The sequence below is a fragment of the Eubalaena glacialis genome, chromosome 6, assembly GCF_028564815.1.
Source record: "Eubalaena glacialis isolate mEubGla1 chromosome 6, mEubGla1.1.hap2.+ XY, whole genome shotgun sequence".
Lineage (NCBI taxonomy): Eukaryota > Metazoa > Chordata > Mammalia > Artiodactyla > Balaenidae > Eubalaena > Eubalaena glacialis.
The window spans coordinates 70,152,986-70,175,934 of NC_083721.1; the positions used below are offsets into that span (position 1 = coordinate 70,152,986).

At 51.6% G+C, this 22,949-nt stretch overlaps 1 protein-coding gene and 1 long non-coding RNA gene across 3 annotated transcripts in view; one reads left to right on the forward strand and one right to left on the reverse strand.

Moving 5' to 3' along the window:
• The window catches only part of ADCY5 (adenylate cyclase 5), a 153,660-nt gene extending 140,893 nt beyond the window's left edge, over positions 1 to 12,767 (reverse strand). For both annotated transcript variants that reach the window (XM_061194259.1, XM_061194260.1), the window contains exon 1: positions 10,768 to 12,767. In XM_061194259.1, coding sequence (XP_061050242.1) covers positions 10,768 to 11,898 — 1,131 coding nt within the window. In that variant the 5' untranslated portion in view covers positions 11,899 to 12,767. The remainder of the gene's footprint in view (positions 1 to 10,767) is intronic.
• Positions 12,768 to 13,682: 915 nt separating this feature from the next.
• Positions 13,683 to 21,686, forward strand: LOC133093961 (uncharacterized). The gene is made up of 3 exons (XR_009701340.1): positions 13,683 to 13,852; positions 20,660 to 20,789; positions 21,411 to 21,686. It is a non-coding gene; the product is annotated as an uncharacterized LOC133093961 (long non-coding RNA).
• The last annotated feature ends 1,263 nt before the right edge of the window (positions 21,687 to 22,949 follow it).

The following is a 22,949-nucleotide window of genomic DNA, read 5'->3' on the forward strand; positions in this document are numbered from 1 at the left end:
GATTCAGTGATGATCCCTCTCCGTCGGCAGCCTCCTTGGCTGAGATGTCAGAGCCAAGGCACTTCCGAGCTGGTGTTACCCGCTGGGAGCCTGTCAGGATGGCTGGGTCCCTCCCAGATGGCGTGGTGAAATGCTTACAGGAAAAGGGACTTGGCCAGAGGAAGACTGGGGGCTTGGGCATGTTAAGTGAACAAATAAACAGCCTTCCCATCCCCAAAAGAAAATGCGAAAATAAAACCTTGAAAATCCACTTAGCAAAAGAATGGCACTTTGGTAGGAGTTACATTTTCCTTTAGTTTTCTTGAGAAGAGTGACAAGGACAGAAGTGGATTTGAAGCAGGATGTGTGGGGTACTTTTTAGGATGTTGATGGTTGTGGGGAGCTGGGCTCTAAAGACATCCTAGAGGGACTTCCCTGGCGGTCCAGTGGTTAAGGCTCTACGCTTCCACTGCAGGGGGCATGGGTTGGATCCCTGGTCGGGGAACTAGACTCCTGCGTGCATCACGGCGTGGCCAAATAAATAAATGAACGAAATAAAGACCTCCTAGAGTAAGCGCTAAACTGCGCCATCTACCAGATGCAACTCTACAGAAAGACCCCAGGTCTGCCCTCCGAGAAGCGATCCTGACGTGTGTCCCCAGTCACCTCCTTCCCACCCCTGTTCCATGTACACCATCAGAAGCCTGGACACGAGGCAGCCTCACACCCAGACCTAAGCTATCCCAGCGTTGAGTCTGACCCATCTCCTGGGTCTTGGTCCCTCCTCACGCATCCAGAGAACCACTTGGGGGCTCTTCACAGGTAAACATCTGATCCCAGGTGCCCCCTGAACACTTCAGCGCTGCCCCCGCTCGCAGCATGACTGCAGGCTCAGGAAATGACAAATCATTTAACACCCATCTGAGCCAGACACCACGTAGGAAGGAAGGCATCACAAATAAGAAACCACACGTTCCACAACCACCCAAGACGACTGCTTGATAGCAGCTGTGCCTTCTAATTTAGGCACCATGGGATGGACTCAGGGCTGGGTCCAAATGTGAAAAGAGCACTGGATTTGGAGTCAGAGATCTGGATTTGTATAGCAGCCCCTAAGCTAACCGGTTGTGTGACCTGAGTGAGGTCACTCAACCTCTCTGAACCCCTACATCTTCCTCTCCAACACAATACCAGCAGCACAGGTCTGCAACTATGAGTACTCTTGCATGCATTACCTTATCTGGGCACCCAACAACAGATCCTGTCAGTCAGGGAACTGACTGAGCGAGAGTAAGGCAACTCAGCCAGGACCATATAACCAGGGACTTCTCCTGGGCCCCTGGGCCCAAAAGTCAATGTCTGCACCTTCTTAACTCATCACCTCCTCAGAGCCATCATGAGAAGCAAGTAAGATCACACATGGTAAAGTCCTGTGTCCTCTAAAAAATGTTAATCAGATGTCCAGGTATTTGAGTCTTTGGCTGATATTTGAGCCACTGTCTAGGGGACAGAGAACTGCTGTAGGGATGGGCACTCCCTCCCCAGCACTTCTGACCTGTCCCACAAACAGGCAGAGAGGCTCAGGGCCAGAGAAAGCCCTCAGGTGCTGACAGCTGGCAGTCTGGCTGGCAAGAGCAGACAGGTACATGCCCAGGGAATATGGGCGGGCGCTGAACCATCTGCTATGCTCACTCACTGAGTGACCTTGGGGAAGTTACTTACCTTCTCTTATCCCATTTTCTGCAGCCCTGAAATAGGGATAAAAATATCTTTCTCAAAGGGTTGATATTAAGATTAAATGAGGTCTCATATGTAACGGATTAGCCCAGTGCCAGGCTTACAACAAAAACTCAATATATACTCATTGTTCATAATCAGTATTCTTTAAGGTCTTCCTCCTTTTGGAGGGTGAGGGTGCAAAGGAAACAAAGAAAATTTGGGGAAGAAGGATGCTCTGAAATGGCCCATCACGACTTCCCTATGGGCAGCCATGCCCTCAGTGCATGGAGCCCAGCCCCACCAAAGGTCATATACAGAGCCCAACAGGCTCCGATGTCTAATGACAGCAGAAAACCCCTAAAGGAAACTAAAACTAGATAAAGGAGGCATCTCGCTGGTCCCTTCCAGCCCCATCATCTTACTTTATAAAGGATTTCAGATGCAGATGGGGAATGAGACTTTAAAACAAGTAGCCAGCCAATGCAAGCTGGGTAATCTCCTTCTTGAGGGAAGAAAGCCCCCAAACAAACAAATGCCCCCATCTAGATGACTTTGCCTAGGCCTACCCCAGAGGCAGGGGGCTGGACCCTGAGAAATTTCAAAGATTCTCCCAGCCCCTGAAGCAGTGTGTCCCAAAATGAGTTCCAACAAACACTAATGCCTCTGTTATGTTCCTTCAAAAACTGGTTCTGGGGTCAAATATGTTTGATAAAGGCTTCACGCAATAGTCTCCTCTTGGCAAATTCTACTGCATATTAACATACTAAAAGCTTTAAAGTTCTACAATAAAGAATTCTGTTTAACCCAGTATTTCTTAAATTTATCTGACACAGGACTGAATGTGTGTATGTGAAACATCTATTAACATCTCTCCAAAGGACAGTCAGTGGGAGCATCTGGGCTAAAGGCAATGCTGGGTGCTGGGACCCAGGCTGAGTCAGTTTTGGACCCTCATGGTCTAGCACAGTGCCTGTTACACTGTAGGCATCTAATAAACGGTTGTTCTCTGAATCAATGGGGAAAAGGCTGAAAGAATGACTTAATAATGGTTTTCAAATCTGTGAAGGGATATAGTACCGGCAGTGCCAGGCAACAGCTTTCTGTTTCCAAGAAGGCACACGTTTTAAATTGCAGCAGGAGGGATTTTGGAAGCCCTGCTCAGAGTTTAGGATAACAATCCACCAAAATAGGCTTCCAAGCCGAGCTGTATTGCTTCCTTCTGTGGAGGTGTTGGTCTAGCACTTCGGTACAGCTGAGAGTCTGCATGCAGCGGTCCACCCACCCCACCACCCGTTCATTCATTCATTCAAACTCTCACCGAGCACCTACTACGTGTCGCGCACCAAGGTCCCTCAGGACCCCTTCCAAGAGCCAAGTGGGACTGTGGCGATCTGTGTGATAACCCCTAGGGAGCCCCTAACGGGAAGGGAGAGGAGACCACCCAAGTGCAAAGTCAGGATGCCTCAAGCCCAGAAGCAACAGCTCATAACCCTCTCAGAGTAAGAAGTGTGCGTGGGAGTCGGGCGGGGGGGGGGTGCGGGGGGGGGGTGCGGGGGTGGTGTCCAGGCTGACACATGAGGCTGGGCTAGAGAATAAAGCTATTACTGTCTCCCCGGTGTTTGTTTACCCCCCTTTTCTGTGACTATATCCCATTGTTCCCAGAGAGCATCCCTGCCCCCACTTCCAAGCTTTTCCCCTCCCCATACTCACAGCTCCAATCTCCTCTTCCCTTCCTTACAGCCTACTCCTCCTTCAAACCATCTCCTAATTCCCGACCTCTTGCCTACCCCCTGATCTCCCCACTTTCCACGTTCTGTACCATCCATTGTGGACCTGAGGTATCCTCAGTGTTTTTCATATTCACTTACCAAATGAATGAATAAACCAGGAGTCAAACTAAGGTCCATCTTTCTGCTGACCACCACCGCCACCAGTGTTGAGCCACAGACTGCTTTGCCTCAAACAAGAGTGGGGGGATGGGGACAGCTGGGAGGCAGGATGAGAGGAGAATATGCGTCCAGGTCTGGGCCATCCTTCCCACCCTATGTCACCATTACCAATCGCCTTCCAGCTCTGCATCCTACATCAGTCCACTTGTCAGCCCCACCTGGACATCTCCTAATGGGCTTGCAGGTCTGCAGTGACTTTGTGACTTTTAAACAGAGGCTGAGCTGGGCATGACGATAGGACACCCCAACAGATTGCAGCAGGCATTCATGCTGTGGTAAGATGCGAAACCACAGAATCCAAGGGTTGGGTGTGACCTGAGCGGCTATCTTAGCCAATGATCCCAAACCTAAGAGTTGATCAACAATATCAGCTGGAGAGCTTGGAAAACTAAATCCACGCTGTTGAAAAAATAGATCCCTTCCTGGGACCCACCCCAGACCTTTGGAAGCAGAGCCTTCCATTTCCTCAGTAACAAGCTTGGCAGTCAGCCGTCCAGTCTCCCCTTGAACACCTCCATTGACACAGCTGGCTACCCCAGGAGGCACCTGGTTTGATGGCTGCAACCCCAAAGGCTAGAAAGGTATGTTCTACCTGGAGCTGAAATCTGTCTACTGTTTCCACCCATTTGCCCCAACTCTGCCCTTGGGAGTAACCAAAAATAAATTTAGTCCCTCTTCTAACATGTGACAACAGGGATCCCAGCAATAAATAACACTTTGCCCATGTCTCTGCCTTCTTACCTTTGTACAGTCTGCTGTCTTCCCAGCTAAACATCTCCCACCCTTTCAAGTGTTCTCTCAGAAGTCAAGGTTTCCAGTCCCCTTACCAATCTGGTACCCTCCTCTGAACTCTAGAATCAAACATAGTATTTCAGATCTGGCCTCAATCTTCCTATTAACCGGATAGGCCCATAAGCCTAACCAAGACCCCACTGGTCTTTTCTAACAGCCAGACCAAAACGCAGGCCCACATGAAGCTCACGGCCCATTCACTAGAAACTCCCAGATTTGGTTCACAATGTTATAAAGAGAGATCTCCCCTGCCCCGCGTTTGGACATTGCCTGGAGAAAATGTGGGGGGGCGTGGGCAGAAGTAGGGCTTTCCAATCATCTTCATGGAGTTTCGTGTTTGGGAGAGAAAACCAACACTAGGACTTGCCTAGTGCTGCAGTGGTTAAGAATCCACCTGCCAATGCAGGGTACACAGGTTCGAGCCCTGGTCGGGGAAGATCCCACATGCCGCGGAGCAACTAAGCTCAAGCACCACAACTACTGAGCCTGCGCCCTAGAGCCCGCGAGGCACAACTACTGAAGCCCGCACGCCTAGAGCCCGCGCTCCGCAACAAGAGAAGACACCGCAATGAGAAACCCGCGCACCGCAACGAAGAGTAGCTCCCGCTCGCCGCAACTAGAGAAAGCCCACGCACAGCAACGAAGACCCAACGCAGCCAAAAATAAATACGTAAATTTATTTAAAAAAAAAAACAACAACAACACTGATCCTGCCCTCCACTAGCGAGCTCCCCCCACCTCACAGGCATGGATGAAAGAAGGATACGATACGCTAAAGCGTAACTTATGTAACTGCACCCAAAGGATTTATGGGCACCAGCACGTTGGAGCCCCTGGGGCAAACTGTTTCCATTCCCAACACAGGCGATGCCCCTGGGACGTAAACGACCACGAACTGGACCCACCACAAGATAAATAAAGTTAACGGAGGTGCCAAGCGGGCAGCCATGGACAGGAAGTCACCTAGCGAGAGACTGGTACAGTCGCAGAGAGGCGCCCACCTCGGTCCCCTCCCCCAACACTCACCCCACCCCTGGCTGGAACCGAGGTGGGCGCTCCATCCACACCTCTCTGGAGAACACAAGGCCAGGCCCAGCAAGGGCCACAGCCCTGCTTCTGCTGCCAGCTGCACCCTCTGACAGAGTGACCCGCGGCCAGGGCCTGTCTGCACAGGAGAGCTTCTGCCCAGGCCTTTTACACCGATATTTAAAACTCTTCTGTGAGGCTGGGCAGGTTTCCGAGCTGGGGTTTAATACATCGTCTGTGTCCTCTTTATAGACAAACACGAGCACACTGTTCCGTGTTGCACAGCACACAGACCTCACGCTCTTGCTCCAGATCAAAACTTAGACTGAATTATTAACAGTCAACATTGCCGCAAGTACAGCAGATGATCGTTCTGCTCCTCAGCTGGGTCTCTGCCATTCCTGAAGTCCTCCCCACAGGCATCGAGGCACCCCTGAGATCCACAAGATGACCCTCCATCTAGAAGCTCTGCTCGACCCCCAACCCAGAGGCTTCTGCTCCCCTCCAAGCACCCCCTTCCCGCTGCATAGAGAAGGAGGCAACATAATTGAAAACAATTAGCAAATATAATCGGCAAATACAATTAGCGTTGAGGCAAGACAAGCAGACCCTCCCCGGCTACAAACTCAGAGCCAGCCTCCCACCCCAGCCTGCAGTTGCTGCTGGGGTTCACTATGGCCAGATTTCTCTCTTCCAGAAATGGGGGTGATGGGGGAAGTAACTGGCGGCAGACGATTCCCGGCGTCGTGATGAAAGACTTCCATACCACCACCCCGTCCTCCCACCCCTCCATGGGCAGGGAGGCAGTGGCTGGAGCAGTGCACACAGTAACCCACTGCACAGGCCTCTGGACCAAGTTCCAGAGCGAGGGGCCAGCTCTCCACGGGGCTCACCGGATGGCTGAGTGGGTGGGCAGCTTGCGGTTTTGAAAGGGAAGGGTGGGACTCCATGGAGTGGGCTGACCACTCGAGTCTAGCCCCCAGCCTCATTATGATAAGGGGGAGCGTGTGCATCCAGGGTATTTCCCTGAGGAGCCAGAGGTCAAGGTCGGAAAGTTAATCAAGGCCCAGAATCAGAAATGCAAACAGCCATAGGAAGCCAGCCACCAACCGAGAATAAACAGGACAGAGCTGTGATGATCTCCTTTCAAAGTCAACACAAAGGCTTCCCTGGGCCCCCCTCCACCACCCAGGCCAGCCCACACGACAGACAGATAGATACACACACACACACACACACACACACATACATCTATATGCACATGCATGCACGTACACACTGGGGCCAGCCCACGTGACAGACACACTCCCACACATGGACCCAGGCACCCACCCCTCAGCAGCCACAGCAGTCACTTCTTGGTCTGCTTCCCCAGCCCCATCCAGCCCCAGACTCCTCAGTTTAGACACTCACGTGCTCATGGTCACAGAAAATCACCCACACAGCACCTGTGCCTTTCTGATCTCTGGAACAACTGGTGACAGTTGTGTGTTCAAACAGGCACAAAGGCAGAAATGCAGGAAATCACTGAGTTTCTCCAAAAGGGTTAGGGGGAAGAGAGGAAGGAGCTGATGATGGCTGGGTAGGGATGGGTCAGCCCACACCGCAAAGGCAACCTCTGACAGCACTCCCAAGCTCACGGGGACCCACACAGGATCAGAATCTTCTTTTCAGAAACCATGTCAGGTGGGTTTAATGTGGCTGCAGAATAATAATACCCCACATTTGAACAGGACTCTCTACTTTTCAAAGAGCTCCTGCATCCATTATCACCTCCTAGAGTAACACTGGACAAGCAGAGACGTTCATCTCCTTGGCCAAATGACTGCCCGCCCCCATGGGGCCCAAAGATGTTTTCTCCAAAATAGTCTCTAATAGTTAAGCATGTGTAATAGTTGTGTGAGTGTACTTGTTTGTGTGTGAGTGCATGCAGAGGCTTTATGTAGCAGAGTGGGATACAGTCAAACAAAAATGAGGTTGCCATGGCAACAGGCTCCAGCATCATTGCAGCCTATTAACACAAGTGAGGAATGTGTTTGGCAGATGCTTGAGTGTTATTTATGGTATGGGTGTAGCAGAGGGACTTCTAACAGGCAAAGAAGGAGAAAAAAACAACCCGTGACGCTCCTACTGTACCCCACCAAGGAGACGACAGTGAGGTGAGCACAGAAGGCGAGGCTGAGAGGCTGCAAATGGGAAGTGAGAGATGGGGAAGCAGAAAAGCAGGCAGGCAGAGGAGAGGAGAGGTAGGCAGAGAACAACAGGGGACTGGAGGGGGAGGCAAGAGAAAGGAAGGGACAGAAAAAGAGCAGGGGGAGGGGAATGAATACCAGGGGAAGAGCTAGATCAGGAGATGTAGCAAAAGGAAGAAACATCATCCCCCAAAAGGGCTTCCCCACCTTGCCTCTCCGCTCTCTCAGGAGGCACCAGATGAGATACTAGATGTTTCTCCTCCTAATTGGAGCAAAGGGAAGAGCCCCAAAGAGGAGAGGGGCCAGGGAAAAAAAAATCCAGATCAGATACTGATGTTGAAGATCTAGGCTGCAGGAGCAAGGGGGCCAGCCTCTCAGGAGAAGTGGAAAATGCCAACACAGTTTCCTGAGGGCCCACTCTGTGTCCAAGGCCCCATGGAGGGAAATTCCCAAAGCTCCCGCATTAGAGACTGCATACTGCTGCCCCATCTCCCTGGATGTGTATCTTCACCAAAGAAAAGAACAAGGCATCTAACACAAGCCATCTTCTAACACCTGCTGCTCTGGGGTAACCTGAGGCAGAGGATAATGCTTGACTGTCCCACTAATATTTCCCACCATCCAATAGGGTTTGCTCAAGAAATACAAAGTTTATATCAGACATAAGCAGAAAGGCAAATCAAATACAAACCAAAAAAGATACAGTTTTCTCTGAAGTCAAATAGAAAGAATGCTTGCATTCTGTTATCGTGGACCATTCCTAACAAGATCTGCTATACTCAGCAGAGTAGGTCATGAGAAGTTAAGTGCAAACCCACCCGAAAGCCTACAGACAAGGGAAGGTCTGAAGACCACAATGGGTAAAAGAAGCATGGGGTGGGAGGTGATGGAGGTAGGGAGAGAAGGGAGAGGGACCGGCCTGAGGAACTAGATGGGGAAGTCAGTCAGCCAACTCTTGTTGCTGCAATGGCATCTTCATGCTAAGATGGAGACGGAGCTCCCTAGTCCAGCACTCCTGTCCTGGGATCTGACTCCAGTCTCCTAAAATCACACATCTAGGATTTCCTAGGGCTGTAATCTGACCCTGAGCCCCAAGTCTGGTTCAGTAAATACTCTGAATGATCCTGGAAATCTCTGCTGCTCCATGTGGATGTCATGCCTTTCTTTCTGTAGAAAAGCTATATCCACCCAAGCAACCTGCCTCCCATTCAAGCCAGGAACAACCCCCAAAGGTATAATACTCATGTGAGAGCTTGGGTCCCCAGGTCAAAACATTTGGAGCCTTTATAAGCACTAACAATAGTAGTTAACTTTTTTTTAACCAGCTCTCAATAGGTTGTTCTCTTAAGTTCAAAGCTGATCTCTATAGATTTTATTTCCTTCTGATCCCAGATCAGAAAAACTTTAAGTTAGCATCAACAACCCCAACTACTTCACCTACTGGAACACAATCAAATTGTTAAGCAGTTATTAAATCCCTACTAAGTACCCTACACTGTGCTAGACAAGGGAGAGAGAGTAGAGAAGGAAAAACACATACACCTCAGGATTCCTGGATCCAAGGAGCTTACATTGGATGGGGAGTAAAACCAATGGGCACTGGGGAATAAGTAAGTGTCCCACTCTGTGGCTCTGACTCCATTGTTGGCCATGCAAAAGAGGGAGAGGCCAGTATGGCTGGAATGGAAGGAGGGGCTCCTTGCAGAAGGTGAGGCTTGGCACAGAGGGGCAGGGGCTGGAACTGGAAGGGGCATGCATAAGCCTCTCATTTACTAGGCAAGGAACCCGGGGCCCAGAGAAGTTGTAGGCTCCCTCCCTCCCAGTCACAGAGCACCTTGGAGGTACAGCAAGAGCCCAGCGCCATGAAGCCCACAGTATTCCCTGTGGGAGAGTATGATACCCAGGAAGCCAGGGGGCACAGGAGAACCCCTCAAGAAAGACGCAGTACTCAACAAGATTGAAGTCTGAGAAAAGGCACTAGAAGTGGGGAGGAGGAAGGCAATGACAATGGAATAGAGTTAAGAAGTTCTGTTAGAGGATGCAGATGCCTGGAGAGACGTGGGGGGACGCACTAGGGTCCACAGTCAGGAGACTAGCGTGCAGCAAAGGCCCACTTGACTCTCACAGCCAAGTAGGTTGCACCGCAACCAAGTAGGCTCAGCAGGGGCCAATGGATGAGGCCCATGGAGCCACAGACAAGGGGACCACTAAGGGGAGAAGGTGTGCATGTCAGAGGAGCTGGTCTCACCCAAGGTCGCCATGGCAAGTACACCTCTCCCCCACAAGTCTTCAGGGGAGTCACCAGTTAACCAAGCAGAAGTTTTATTTCCTCCTAAGCCCACCGTTCAAGGCTCGCCTAACCCGTCCCAGGAGGGTTAAAAGCCCCTACCATAAGCAATAACCAGGAACACCCACATGAAGGGGTCACGACTTCCAACACTAGCTTTCTGCTCAGGCCAGGAGGGGGACCATCACCACACACAAAGGTTCCTTCCCACCTTTGCTGAAGGCAGCTTTTTGGCTTGGGGCACTTTCACAAATGAAACAAACTCGTCAGTCCTCCCTCAAGTTCAGAAATATCTCCAGCTCCCGAACCCCCAGTCCCAGACAACTGGCAGGGTTATATCATTTCCCCTCCCTAAGACTGGGCAAGGGGCGCCCAGGGTCTCCCCTCCCCAACCCTCCATCCAGGACATTCGGTTAACAAACCATCAGTGGCTCTCAGAAGCGGGGAGGCTGCTACAGGGGCCAGCCACTTTTGTCAGGGGCCTTTTATATACAGAGACAGAAGCACAGGAAGAGAAGGGGACCTCTCCATAGCATTTTCTCCTCCAACTCTCCTTCCTCATTAGCATCCCTACAATAATGGCTAAGGTTTGGTGTGTCTTCTACCAGCGGGAACATTACATACAAGAGCACTCTTTTTGTAGAGGAAGATGATGGGGCTCAGAGGTGGTTCGGGGGCTAGAAGACACCACACAGCTGACACAGCCATGTCTCTCTGGCTCTTTTCACCACTTTAAAGGGTGAAAGTGGGTTGCCTTTCTTTGGAGTCAGGCCTAGGCCTGCGCACCCCACTATCCAGTTCCTATGCCCAGGTGGGCCCCTACCTGCTTGAGCAGGAACTGGTCCTGGGCGTTGGTGCGCAGGGCGATGGCCAGGTGGAGGGCAGACAGGAGCACCCCGCTGAGTACCGCGGCCCGCATGCGCACGGGCAGCAGCGTGTAGATGGTATAGATGAAGAACACAGTCCACCAGATGCCCTCGGAGGCGCTGCGCGGCTGGGGCAGCAGCAGGCCCACCACCTGGACAGCCAGCACCACGGCGATGAGCGCGTAGCAGGCCAGGCCCATGTGGTCCTGGTGGAAGGCGGCGCGGTTGCAGAGCACGGCCATAACGAGGATCACACCCACGGCAGCCGCCAGCACGGCCAGGTAGGGCAGCTGCAGCGGGGGCCGTGCCGCGTGGAAGGCCAACATGACGAGGCACACGAGCACCAGCACAGCCATGAGCATCGTGAGGCTGCTCTGGTTCAGACGGAAGAAGTAGCGCTGGTACAGCCGCTCCAGCTTGTCCGACGGGAACTTCTTCGAGCGGAATATCTGCAGCAGTGCCAGGCAGCAGGCGCCCAGCGACAGCACCGCGCCAGGCCCCGCGCCCGAGCCTGCCAAGCTGCCGCCATCTCCGGAACCCTCGTCTTCCTCGACGGCGCCGGCCTCCAGCTCGTCGGCCGCGCGGCCCTTGCCCCGCCGCTCCTCCAGACCCAGCTCCACAGAACGGGGGCGCACCTCCGTCCCGCCAGCTGCGGCGGCTGCCGCCGCCGAGCCGCCGCCGCCGCCCGCAGGGGGCGCCCGGGTGCTGCCCCCGCCGGCCGCGCCCCGCCGCTGCCGCCGGCTGCCGCGACCGCAGTCGTCGCCGCCGCGCTCCTGCCAGGCCGACTTGGAACGGAAGCTGAAGCCGAAGCCCCCAGCCAGGGGGTCATCGCCACTCAGCGGAGGATCGTCGTCGTCGTCGCTGCGCCAGCGGCTGGCCAGGCGCTGCTGCTGCTGCTGCGGGGTCACCGTCCCCCCGGGTTTCTTGGTGGAGCCGCGGGCCGAACCCCCAGGGGCGTGGGGGTAGCCATTGGCGCGGGAGTCGGCCTCGCCCCACGCCGAGCGGTGTTCCGGGCCTCCCCGGGACGCCGGCGCCGCCGCTGTCTGCGCCGCGTAGCCCGGGGGGCTCACGCTTTTGGAGCTGGACATCCCCCCCTCGGCCTCGTCGTCTTCTTCCTCCTCCCCCGGGGGCCGGGCCGGGGTTCTCCAAGGGGAGGGCGGACGGCCGAGCAGGGGGACCAGGCTGGGGTCACACGTCGGGGGCGGCCCGGGGCCCTGGGCAGTAGCGGGGCATCTTGGCACCCCCGTCCTGAGCGGAGAAGGAGGGCAGCGGGAGAGCAAGCGGGAGGCAGGCACAGCCCCGAGGTGAGAAGTGGCTGAGAATCCGCGTCAGGAGTCCCAGGTCCGAGATGGAGTTGGCTCCGAGCTGGGGCAGCGGGGACTACTCGAGCTGCTGAGCCGCGCGCAGAGGGACGTCCGGACTCCTGGCTCGCGTCGAGCTCGACAAGGACCGGAGTTGCGGACGAGGCGGGACGGAGAGGTGTCCTTGCGGGCGGCGCCTCCCCGGAGCTGGCAATGCCCGGGCGCGGCGCTCGCAGATTCTGCCTAAGCGGAGCCCAGCGGCACACGCGGCGAGGCGGCAGCTAGGGCGGCTCGGTAGGGGTCCCGGCGTGGAGACCAAGCGGGCGCCCTTTCCTCGCGGCGGACTGGGAGCGACTGGGAGGTGCGGGCGCCAGCCAGCATTATTTTCTTACGAGGGGTGGGGAGGTGGGATGGGGGGGTGGAGAGGACGGGGGAGGGGGCGGCGGGCGGAGCAACAGCTCCGGAGCCCTGGGGGGAGGGTCCTGGAGCCCAAGGGGGCCGTCGCCCGCATCCCCCACCTCCCGCGGCGAGAGTGGGAGCTTGGCCCCCGCGAAAGCCGAGCCCAGCCTTCAGCGTGTCCGCGCAGGGGGGCGGGGGCGAGGACCGGCTCCTGCAGCGCGGCCCTTCCCCTCTCGCCTCCCCCTTCCCACAAAACGGAGAGGAGCTGGCCCGGACTCGCTGGCCCAGGAGGGCTGTCGCGCCGGCTCCGCAAGCTCCAGGCTCCTCGCCGCCGGCTGCGGGCCCGCCGCGGCCGGGCGCAGAAGGACTAAGCTGAGGGCGGAATCCGGCGCAGCACCGCCGCCGTTCCGCCCTAACGCAGGCGGGCTTCTCCCAGGGAGCACAGCATCCAGAGATCGAGGGCCGGCGCTCAGAGGCAGCCGGCCGAGAGGGGCCGACCCAAGAGCCGCTGCGCCCCGGGGGCGCTCCGGGGGGACCCGCGGGAGCCGGGCTCAGGGCGCGCCATGCACGCCTCGGGCCCTGCGCTGCTCCGGCCGCTCGCGCCGCTCCTCCCTTCTCGCCCGCTTGCCGCCGCCGCCGCCGCCGCCGCCGCCGCCGCCGCCGCCGCCGGAGCGCCCTCCGCATCCCCTCCTCCCGCCGCCTCCCCGCCCCCCGCGCCGCTCGGGCCTCGGCTCACAGCGGCGCGCGGCCGCCTCCGCCCCCGGCCGGGCCGCGGCCCCCGCCTCGGCGCCCCGCTGGCATCCTCAGGCCCGGCCTCGTGAGGCGCCCGGTACCGTGGGGGCCCCAGCTCCCCTTCCTCACCTAAAATTCTCGCCGCGCCCCCTCCCTCCCTGGCGCCTGGAGCCGCGTCCAGCCCGTGGTCCCTTCGCCGGACCTGGCTGCCGTGCGGTCCTCCCCCGCCCCTTGCTTGGGTTCCTGCGCCCCTAGTCCTAGCTCCCCTCTTTTGTATCCCCCTTTAATCCCCATCCCCCATTCAACCCAACTTCAGCCCCCGCGCTGCGCCCCCCCTTCCCCGGCCTGGCTCGATTGGCCGCTTCCTGAGCTGTCATATTTGAGTCCGGCGCTCTTATTGGGCGATTCTCTGGCCGGGCGGCTGTACCAAAGGAGGGCGCACCGGCCTGGGGGCGCCCAGGCAGCGACTGCCGCAGGGAGACGAAGACCAGAGTCCCTGGAGGGCCGGAGGGGCCCAAGAGCCAGACCCGGAAATGGACGGTGGAGATGGAAAGACTGAGTATCTCTGAGGCGCAGGAAGACAGTGACGCGAAAGATGGAGATGCAGTGGGTGAGGCCGATGCAGCTAGGGCGGGGCGGACAGGAACGCTTTGGTGGAGAGTTACCCAGAGGGAACCCCACAGACAGCATTACGAACACCTGGCGTTTGTGAAGAGCTCTTTGCCCGTTCATACTTTTTTTTTTTAATCTCATTTGATTCCCCTCAATAACCCTGGGTTGTGACAGGGGACAGGGCCCGTGTGATTATTCCCAGTTTATAAATGCGGGAACTAAGGCTTCAGAGCCTAATTAACTTGCCATGGGCCACACAGCTCTCCTGACTTGCAACCGAAAGATCTTTCGTCAGCGCCAGGCTGGCTCCCTACCTAGCAAGGTGTTAGCCGGAGGAAGGATGCGCCCCAGAGCAGGGTGGAGAGCCCCGGCTGGAGGAGGACAGGGGAGAGGGCAGAGAAGGACCAGATAACTCCTGCACAGCGCCAGCGACAAACAGGCAGGAGTGGAGAGGACTTTACTTCGGGTCAAAGAGGACCTAGGCCTGTGGAATGATGTACCTATCCAATTCCCCTTGCCCCTAAGCTGTCCTGCTGGAAGCTCCGGCTGTCTAAACACTGGGATGGGTGGGGACGTGTCACCTCTACTCCGGGGAGGGAGAAACGACCTTCACTTTACTCTTCTTCCTGCAGCTCTCTCTGCAGAGCTTCTGACAAAGAGGCTAGAGGTCTGGGTGAGCTTCTCTTTCTTTCTCTGTTGGTCATCTCTTTGCAAATTGGAAGATAAACCTTGCCAGAGTTACAAATTGGGAGGAGAAACATTCCAAGAGATCTGAATAAACTAACCCTAGAGTATTCCAGCCTTTGAGTAATCAATCCAGGATTAGCGAAGTCATAAAAAGCACCATGAATTTAGTCAGCAAACATTCATAGAGCATCCCCTATGTGCAAAGCACTGTGCTAGGTGCCTTAGGGATAGAGAGGTGACTCAACTCTGGTTACAGTCAGGGAGGGAGAGGAGCTAAGCCACTAATTCCAGTTCAGAGCGCAGTTCAGTCAGTGTTCAATAGAGGTCCAAAGAGAGCGTTTTGGGAGTTTGGAGAGAGGAGGCATTAATTCCCACTGTAAGGGCCAAAAAGACTCTAGAGGTTGAATCTGGGGCCAGCAAAGAAGGAGGAGTCGGAAGAAAAGGAGGATGGACTAATATTTATTAAGCAACAACAATATGTCTGTGCATCTTATTGTCGCATAACCGTTTTGAGGAAGATGTTATTCTCCCCACTATAAAGGTGAGAAAACCAAGACTTAGAGAATCAAAGTTTGCCCAGGGTCCAGAGTTTGTAGTAGAATGGAACCTAAGTTCAGTCAGCTCCTTGTACTCTACCACACAGCCATGTAGCAAATACGATATGAGAGGAACACTGCATGGACAGAAGCCAGATGGCCTTCAAGGTGATTGGGTTCCATCCTTGATTCCCTTCTCATTCCCTGAGCTCTCCCTAGGTCATTCCTTTCCATTTTATTCAAAAATTTTAAGTAACCATCATCTTATAGTAAAAGCTATGTATGATTAAGTGTGTAAAAACTAGAAAAGAGAAAGACAAAACACATTCATAATTACAACACCTAGAAAGAACCATTAACATCTTAATTCTTTTCTTAACAAAAAATGGGACTTTACAGAGTTTTAGAATCTGCTTTTTTCTACTTAGCAAAATATTGTGGATTTTTTTTATGCCAATAAGCATCCATCTACAATATCCATTTTATTGTCTGAACAGAATTCCATTACATGAATATAGCATAATTTATTTAACCAGTCCCCTACTGTTGGACATTTTTCACTGTCGTAGCAGTTTGTAAAGTTTCCACTGTTTTACTGTTATAAACAATGAGCATTTTTGTAGATAAATCTTCACACACATCTTTAATTGTATCCTTAGGAGAAATTCCTACAAGTAGAATTGCTGGGCCAAAGAATAAACATTTTTTCGCTAAGGTATTTCTGAAATCTGAGTCTTCAGCCCCTGCCTCCCTTCCCAGTTCCAAGCTTACCCCCGTCTACTGGAGAACTCCCCATGGATGTTCCTTGGTATCCACCAGCACCCCAGATTCAGTTTGTCTAAAACTAAGGTCATCCCCCAAGAAGCTTGCTCCTCCCTCTGTTTTCTCGCCACTGGTGGAATTACCATCCCCCAAACTCCCAGATCTTAGAGTGGCGAGCCCTCCTATCCCAGTTCCCAGAATCCTGCCACCGTGCCCTTGTCTTTTCACTTCTGTCTCTTCTTCCACATTCTCCGGCTACTACCTTCACCCAGATCCTCCCTCCTCATTGCCTAGACAATTACCAACTCTCCCTCCTTGCCCTCCAATCTGTCCTCCACTTTGTCCCCATCTGATCATGCCTGTCACAACCCGACTGAAAACTGTCCCCAAAACTGCCTCTTCCTACCTGCTAGCTTTCACTATCCACCACTTCCGCGCATCATCCAGCCACCCTAAACGCCTCTTTAAATCTCTGCAGAGATCACCCTTTTCACATGCACCCCCAGCACAAACCAAATCTTTAGCACCTCTGTGATGCCTCTCTAATGCCTTTTCCTCCCCCACCACCCCAGGCTGCTAGGCACTCCTTCCTCAGCTCCCAGCACACCTTGCTTTTATCTCTGTTATAGCACTTGTCACATTGTATTATCTTGACTTGTTTTCAGAACTGTCTCCACAGTCTGCTGAACTCCTTGAGGGCAGAATTGGTATCTTACTCATTCTTGTGCCCCATACCTGGCACATAGGAGGTACCCCTTAGCTGTTTGTTGGATAAAGAAATGGTACATCTGGGGATTAGTGATGGGAATTGAGTCTGAAGGTTGGGGTGGAGTGAGGGGACTGACTGGCAACCATGGGTGAAGGTGGAAAGGTGGGTTGGGCTCTTTAACGCTATGTGGAGGAGGGTGGGCTTCAGTTTAAAGACAAGAGTCCATGAATTGGGGGACAGGGGTGTCAAGGGCCATTATGTTTTGGGAGGCATACTCTGGCAATGTTGTAATGAGATTGGAAAAGCAAGATCCAAGAGCGGAGGGGACCAGTCAGGAAGCTATGGCAGAGCAGATGTATTGATTGATGGAGCCCAGAAGTGACATGGTGATGGGAATGATGCCATTGGCTGGAGGACACCTGTGAAGGGCTGACGAGGAAACCCAGGGGTCAACCACCGTGTAGAGGAGGAGTCCGAAAGGTCAGATGAAAACCAAGAAAGGTGGGGGTCACAGGAACAAAAGGCAGAGGTTTTGAAGAGCTGCTCCAGGACGTGCATCTGGCTGTTGTCATCTGATAGGGGCTGACCACCTCGGGCCTCTCTCTGAAATGAGTACTTGGCTTGCAGAGGGGAGGTGCCTATACACCTGGGGACATAGCAGGCCCTTTGGGAGATCTGCAGACCACCCCGCTCCAGCCATCTTCCCCTTGTACCTTAGTTACCCTTCAGGACTTCATTCTTCATTTCCCCCAGACTTCTTTTTGGAAGAATAGTTCCATTTTGGAAACTAGAATATTAATATTTTAGAATGTTTAGAAATATTTGTACAAGTGGGTCTCAGTCATACTCTTGTACCTAAAAATACTTTCCCCACAATGCTGAAAATCCCACCATTAGATAGTCATGCTTTGGGATGACAATTATTCCCTAAAAATGAATGCAGAAAATCTAGAGACAGAAAGTAGATTAGTGTTTGCTTAGGCCTGGAGAAGAGGAGGAATGGGAAGTGATGGCTAATGGGTACAAAATTTCATGACCCTCCCTCTTTGGGAGGGTCATGAAAATGTTCTAAAATTAGATTATGGTGATCATTGCACAACTCAAGAAATATACTAAAAACCATTGAATTGCACTTTAATCCAATGGGGTGAACTTTATGGTATATAAATTACATTTCAAGAAAGTGGTTGAAAAAATGAATGCAGATACCACTGGGAGATTGAGGGACTTTTGCCAGGACTGCCAGTCGTTATTAAGTTAGTGTGGATGAGTTTAATCAGCAGGCTTCCCCCTCTAAGGCCAAAACAAGTTTCTCTCACTGAGAGGATGGATGCTTGCTCTTTTTTGTTTTGTTTTGTTTTGTTGTTTTTTTAAATATCTTTATGGGAGTATAACTGCTTTACAATGGTGTGTTAGTTTCTGCTTTATAACAAAGTGAATCAGCTATACATATACATATATCCCCATATCTCTTCCCTCTTGCATCTCCCTCCCTCCCACCCTTCCTATCCTACCCCTCTAGGTGGTCACAAAGCACCGAGCTGATCTCCCTGTACTATGCAGCTGCTTCCCACTAGCTATCCGTTTTACATTTGGTAGTGTATATATATACATGCCACTCTCTCACTTTGTCCCAGCTTACCCTTCCCCCTCCCCGTGTCCTCAAGTCCATTCTCTACATCTGCGTCTTTATTCCCATCCTGCCCCTAGGTTCTTCATGACTTTTTTTTTTTTTTTTTTTTAGATTCCATATATAAGTGTTTGGATGCTTGCTCTTTAGGAGTAGGAGTGAGTTAGGGAAAGGAAGGAAAGAACAGTTGGGACCACTAAGCAGTTCCCAAAGCAAATGGAACCAGAAAAGGGCACAGGTGCCTGGGAGCAGGAAGGAGGAGGGCAGAAATGACAGCCAGTTAGGAATTGGAGGTTAAAAATGAACTTTGCCTACTGCCTAGTAATGAGTTCTTCACAAGGAATTAAAGAACTCTAAGAACCCTAGGTTCTCTTAAGGGTGAAAGAATCTTAAAGATCATCTAATTCCCCAAAGGTGTGTCAACCTCCCCTGGATATTTGCATTTTGAGAGCAAGCCCGACACCTCAGACTAGATGACTTACCTTTCCTTTGAAGAACTAACTTACTCTCCCCAAGTCAGAGAGTAGCTAACAGGATGGAACATTGTGTGTCTTGAGGGTAGGTCATCCGTGGAGGCTTGGGCCCCAGTGTCTTAGCCATTGGGCACAGATAGCTGAGGTCCCTGGGAGCCGTCCTCCACCCTAGCCCGTCCCCCACCAGGAGCTCTGAGGAGGAACCAAGAACATCAGCCATCTTACTCTTGACCTCTGTCTTCCTTGGCTTAGAAATCAAGGATGATAAAAGTGTGCAGTTGGCCACAGGGAACTGGGCCCTAGATTTTTCCAGACTCTACACTCACCTCCAGACCTCTGGGCCTCAGGGAAGAGGAAATATTCAAAGAGCTCAGATTGTAGCTGAGGTGGAAATGGCTGATAATAGCGCCATCTGCCACTCTCCCAGGTGTTGACATTTGCATTGTAATGGAGGCAGTTAATGCCTTCAGCTGGAGTGACTAATATATTCTTTCAGTTGCTGCTGGAAGTACGGGGAGAGCCTTTGCGGCCCAGGGCCTTTTAATGCCCTCTAGTCACAATACTAGATCACTCCTGATCCACAGCTGCCAACCCTTTGGATTGTAATGCCCACATTCCACGCTTTATCTGTGTTCCTGTTCTTGACTTTGCTTTCTTGCACTTTCTCCTGAATCCTTTTTTCCTAGAAGTATGGGAACATCCCCATGAGTCACTTATTCTTTCCACACACATAAACTGATTACCCATTTCAAGCAGAAAACTATACTGGACATAGTCGAGTGGGGGGAGCCCAAGAAGTATGCCAGCAAGATGCCATCCCCAAGAAGTCAGAGGTGAGGAAATCACAGAAAGAGCTGGAGAACAGCACAGTGCCAGCAGAGCTGGGCTTTGCAGCGTATGCCAAGTGCTTCTTGAACAAACAGACGGCTGAGAACTAATAGGAGAAAGTATTCTTATAGGCTGGGGGAGCAAGAGGCTTCTGGGAGATGTGAGAAGGGGACAGAAGTGTGTGTGGGAGTTGGATATACAACAACTGGATGGAGTTTTGAGGATTCAAAACATTCCTCTAGTCACAAAAGACCACGTATTGTATGATCCACGTATTATATGAAATGTCCAAAAGAGGCAAATCTATAGAAACAGAAAAGAGATCATTGAGTGCCTAGAGCTTAGGGGAAATGGGTGTAGGAGATGGGGATTAATTGCTAATGAGTACAATGGGATGGTGAAAGCTGTTCTAAGATTGTGGTGATGGTTCCACAACTCTAAATATACTAAAAAAAATTGAATTTCATACTTTAAATGGATGAACTTTATGGAATGCAAATTATATCTTAATAAAGCTGTTTAAAAATGGGGAAAAAGTGGGATCCAAAAAGATCATTCCTTCAGTAATCCTGCTTAGTTATAGAAGGAACACCCTAGTTTTAAGTTCCTAGTCTTTTCCTGTATGAAGGCTCTTTTTTTTTTCTCCTGGCCTCACCACATGGCTTGTGGGATTTTAGTTCCCTGACCAGGGATTGAACCCGGGCCCTCAGCTGGGAGAGCATGGAGTCCTAACCACTGGATTGCCAGGGAATTCCCCGAAGGCTCATTTTTAAGTTAAAAAACTTGCGAGGACCTCAACATGGTATATATGTACTTTTAGTTAAGAAAATACGTAATGGTAAAAAGCTATTATAAATAGCTATTATTAATTTAGATTTGCATTTAGTAAATGAATTAATACTTTACTAAGCCCAGTAGTATTTATATATGGTAGAAAAGTAGTTCTGTATTTGCACGGGAGCATTTTATATGCCTAAGACAAGGCTTAGTGGCCCTCTCTCAAAATCTCCTTGGTCCTTTGGGGTCCTCAACCCACAGTTTTAGAATCCTGGTCCATGTTCTACCAAGGCATGTTTGATTCAGCTTCTCTGTCAGGCGAATGCTTATGGGTGGGGATCCATTAGCAGAAAATGTGATACAATTTCCATCCCATGATGTTTCTGCCTCTTCAACTGCTCAGGCAAAATGGCACCCTTTCTCCTCCCAAACCAATGAGCTTCGCTGAGAGCAGATCCAGCACAGAAGACAGCCAGAGCCATGCCGGTTGGCAGACACTTGTCTTTAGCAAATGTAATTAAAGGCAGCAGCAAGTAAGTGCCTATTAATTTTTCATTAGAAAAGTCAAAGGCAACCTTCTTGGAAAGCAGCATCATTGAACTTCAGCCTTGCTGTTAAAACCAGGCTTTCCCCCACTGTGTATATCTTCTTCCACGAGTACACACCACATACACACACACACAGAGTGAGTCCACAACCTCTTTATCGAGTGGGAGAGAAAGAGTCAGAGACCATCACCCCTATACGCTTCAGAGGTTATTTTGTCCCATCCCCTGTCTCAAATTACCCCAATGTCTATCTGCATATGTAACTGCCTATGTATATGAACCTTATACAATATACTGATCTCTCCCTAAATTGTGTTTACATACCATTTGTGTAATTTGAACCGGATCTTAGATGCCCTTGGGGAGATGACTATTCAAAGCTCTCTGTGATGATTCCTTTTGTAAAGAATACACAGTGCTTGCACTCTGACCTGTTTTTTTTTTATAAGCCAGGGGCAATATGTGAGTCAAGAAGAGGGGATTCGGGACTGGGGCCCAATCTGGCCCTATCAGCTGGCTCTCTGTTGGTAGGCAGAGCCGATTCAGCCGGCTCTAGGCATCAGTTAGCTAATCTCTTTCTTTTCCTCCTTGTACTTCCTCACTAAGGCATCCCACTTGATGAGAAAACAGTCTTTCCACTCAACACAGAGGACTGAGGGAAGAGCGCTAAACTTGGGTTCAGAATACCTGGAGGGTCTACACCAGCTCTACCACTTTCCAGCTGTGTGATATCCGACAAGTCACACGTCACCTCTCTGAACTGCAGTCCCAGCAAGGGTAACTGCTCTCCTACCCTTCACGATTTGTTATGAGGATCTGGACAATGATGTGAAATTCCTTTTCAAATTATTCACCATTCTGTAAAATGGGAATCATTCTTAATAATAGCAAATTAATAAAGTCATTCTTAATAAATCCAGATATTCATTTAAGAGGTTAGCATGGAATGAGGTACATCTCTCAGGGTCTCAGGCTCTTGCATACATTTATAGATGACTGTGATAAATATTTTTCTGTCTGTGCTGCGTGTGTACCAGCTCGCCTAGTAGTCTGGGAGATCTACCCTTTCATCTCTGCTGTGTTCAAAGCAGGGCCCCCAGGGCCATGCAGATGAGATCTCTGTTCTCGAAGACCTTCCCTCTTTCAGGATTCTGACAGACTGCAGCCTGTCTGCCCTGCAGACCGGAGAGCTGCGCCCTCCCGCAGGCGTGGGTGGTGATTAGAGTGGCCTGTGAGGCGCTTGAGTGGTGCTGAGTGTTGTTTCTCCTCTCACTGGCCAGTCTGCTTGGCCTTGGAGTGGTTTGGTCCAGTCTCTGTATCCCTGACTGTGAATCTGTGGTTAGGGATGGCAAGCTAAGCCGCGTTAGCGATCGTGCTGGGGCTGGCTGACCTTCCCCAAGCTAGGATAATCTCTTTCCCTGGCAACAGGCAGAAGCACCAAGGGACAGTGACAGATTGTGAAATCCTGGGGCTGGGCTTTCTAGAATTACTTAAAAAGAGAAAATTGTAACAATACCTTGCGTTTGTGTAGTGCTTTTAAAAAAGAAAGAAAACAGTTTTTTAAAGCTGTTCAAGGAGAAGGCAGCTTTGGAATTGTCTGGTAGAGAGCAAACCAGATGGGTAAGAAATGTATTGTCTTATTCTTATCAACTCAGTAACAATGAGAGTGTTAGGAGAAATCTCTCCTCTCCCCCCACCCCCTGCCCCACACACACAGGTGGGGATACAGAGGAAGAGAGAAGTAGAGTGACTTGATCAATATTACACAGCATTAGGGGCAGAATTTGACCTAAACTTCTTGACTTTTATTGTCAACCCAAAGCAGGCAGAGGATGAAGAAGCTGAATGACCTAACAGTTTGTTATGTCCGCCTGAGATTCTGGCATGTAGACAGCTCTTCCTGAGTCAGACTTTGTACTTGGTCCTCTGGGGCATACAAGAATATGCTTCACTGCTTGTAGGTCTGAAAGCAATGAAGAAATGTAGGGGTGGCACATGAGAAAAATTGCCGTCCTCTTGCGGGGTACCTACCAAGGATCTTTAAGCAAGGCAGGAGCAGACTCAACAGGCAGGGATGGATGGGGCTGCTTGTGTTGCCTGGGGAGTTTCAGTGCCGTGTGAAGATTTAAAGAAGTATCAGCAAAC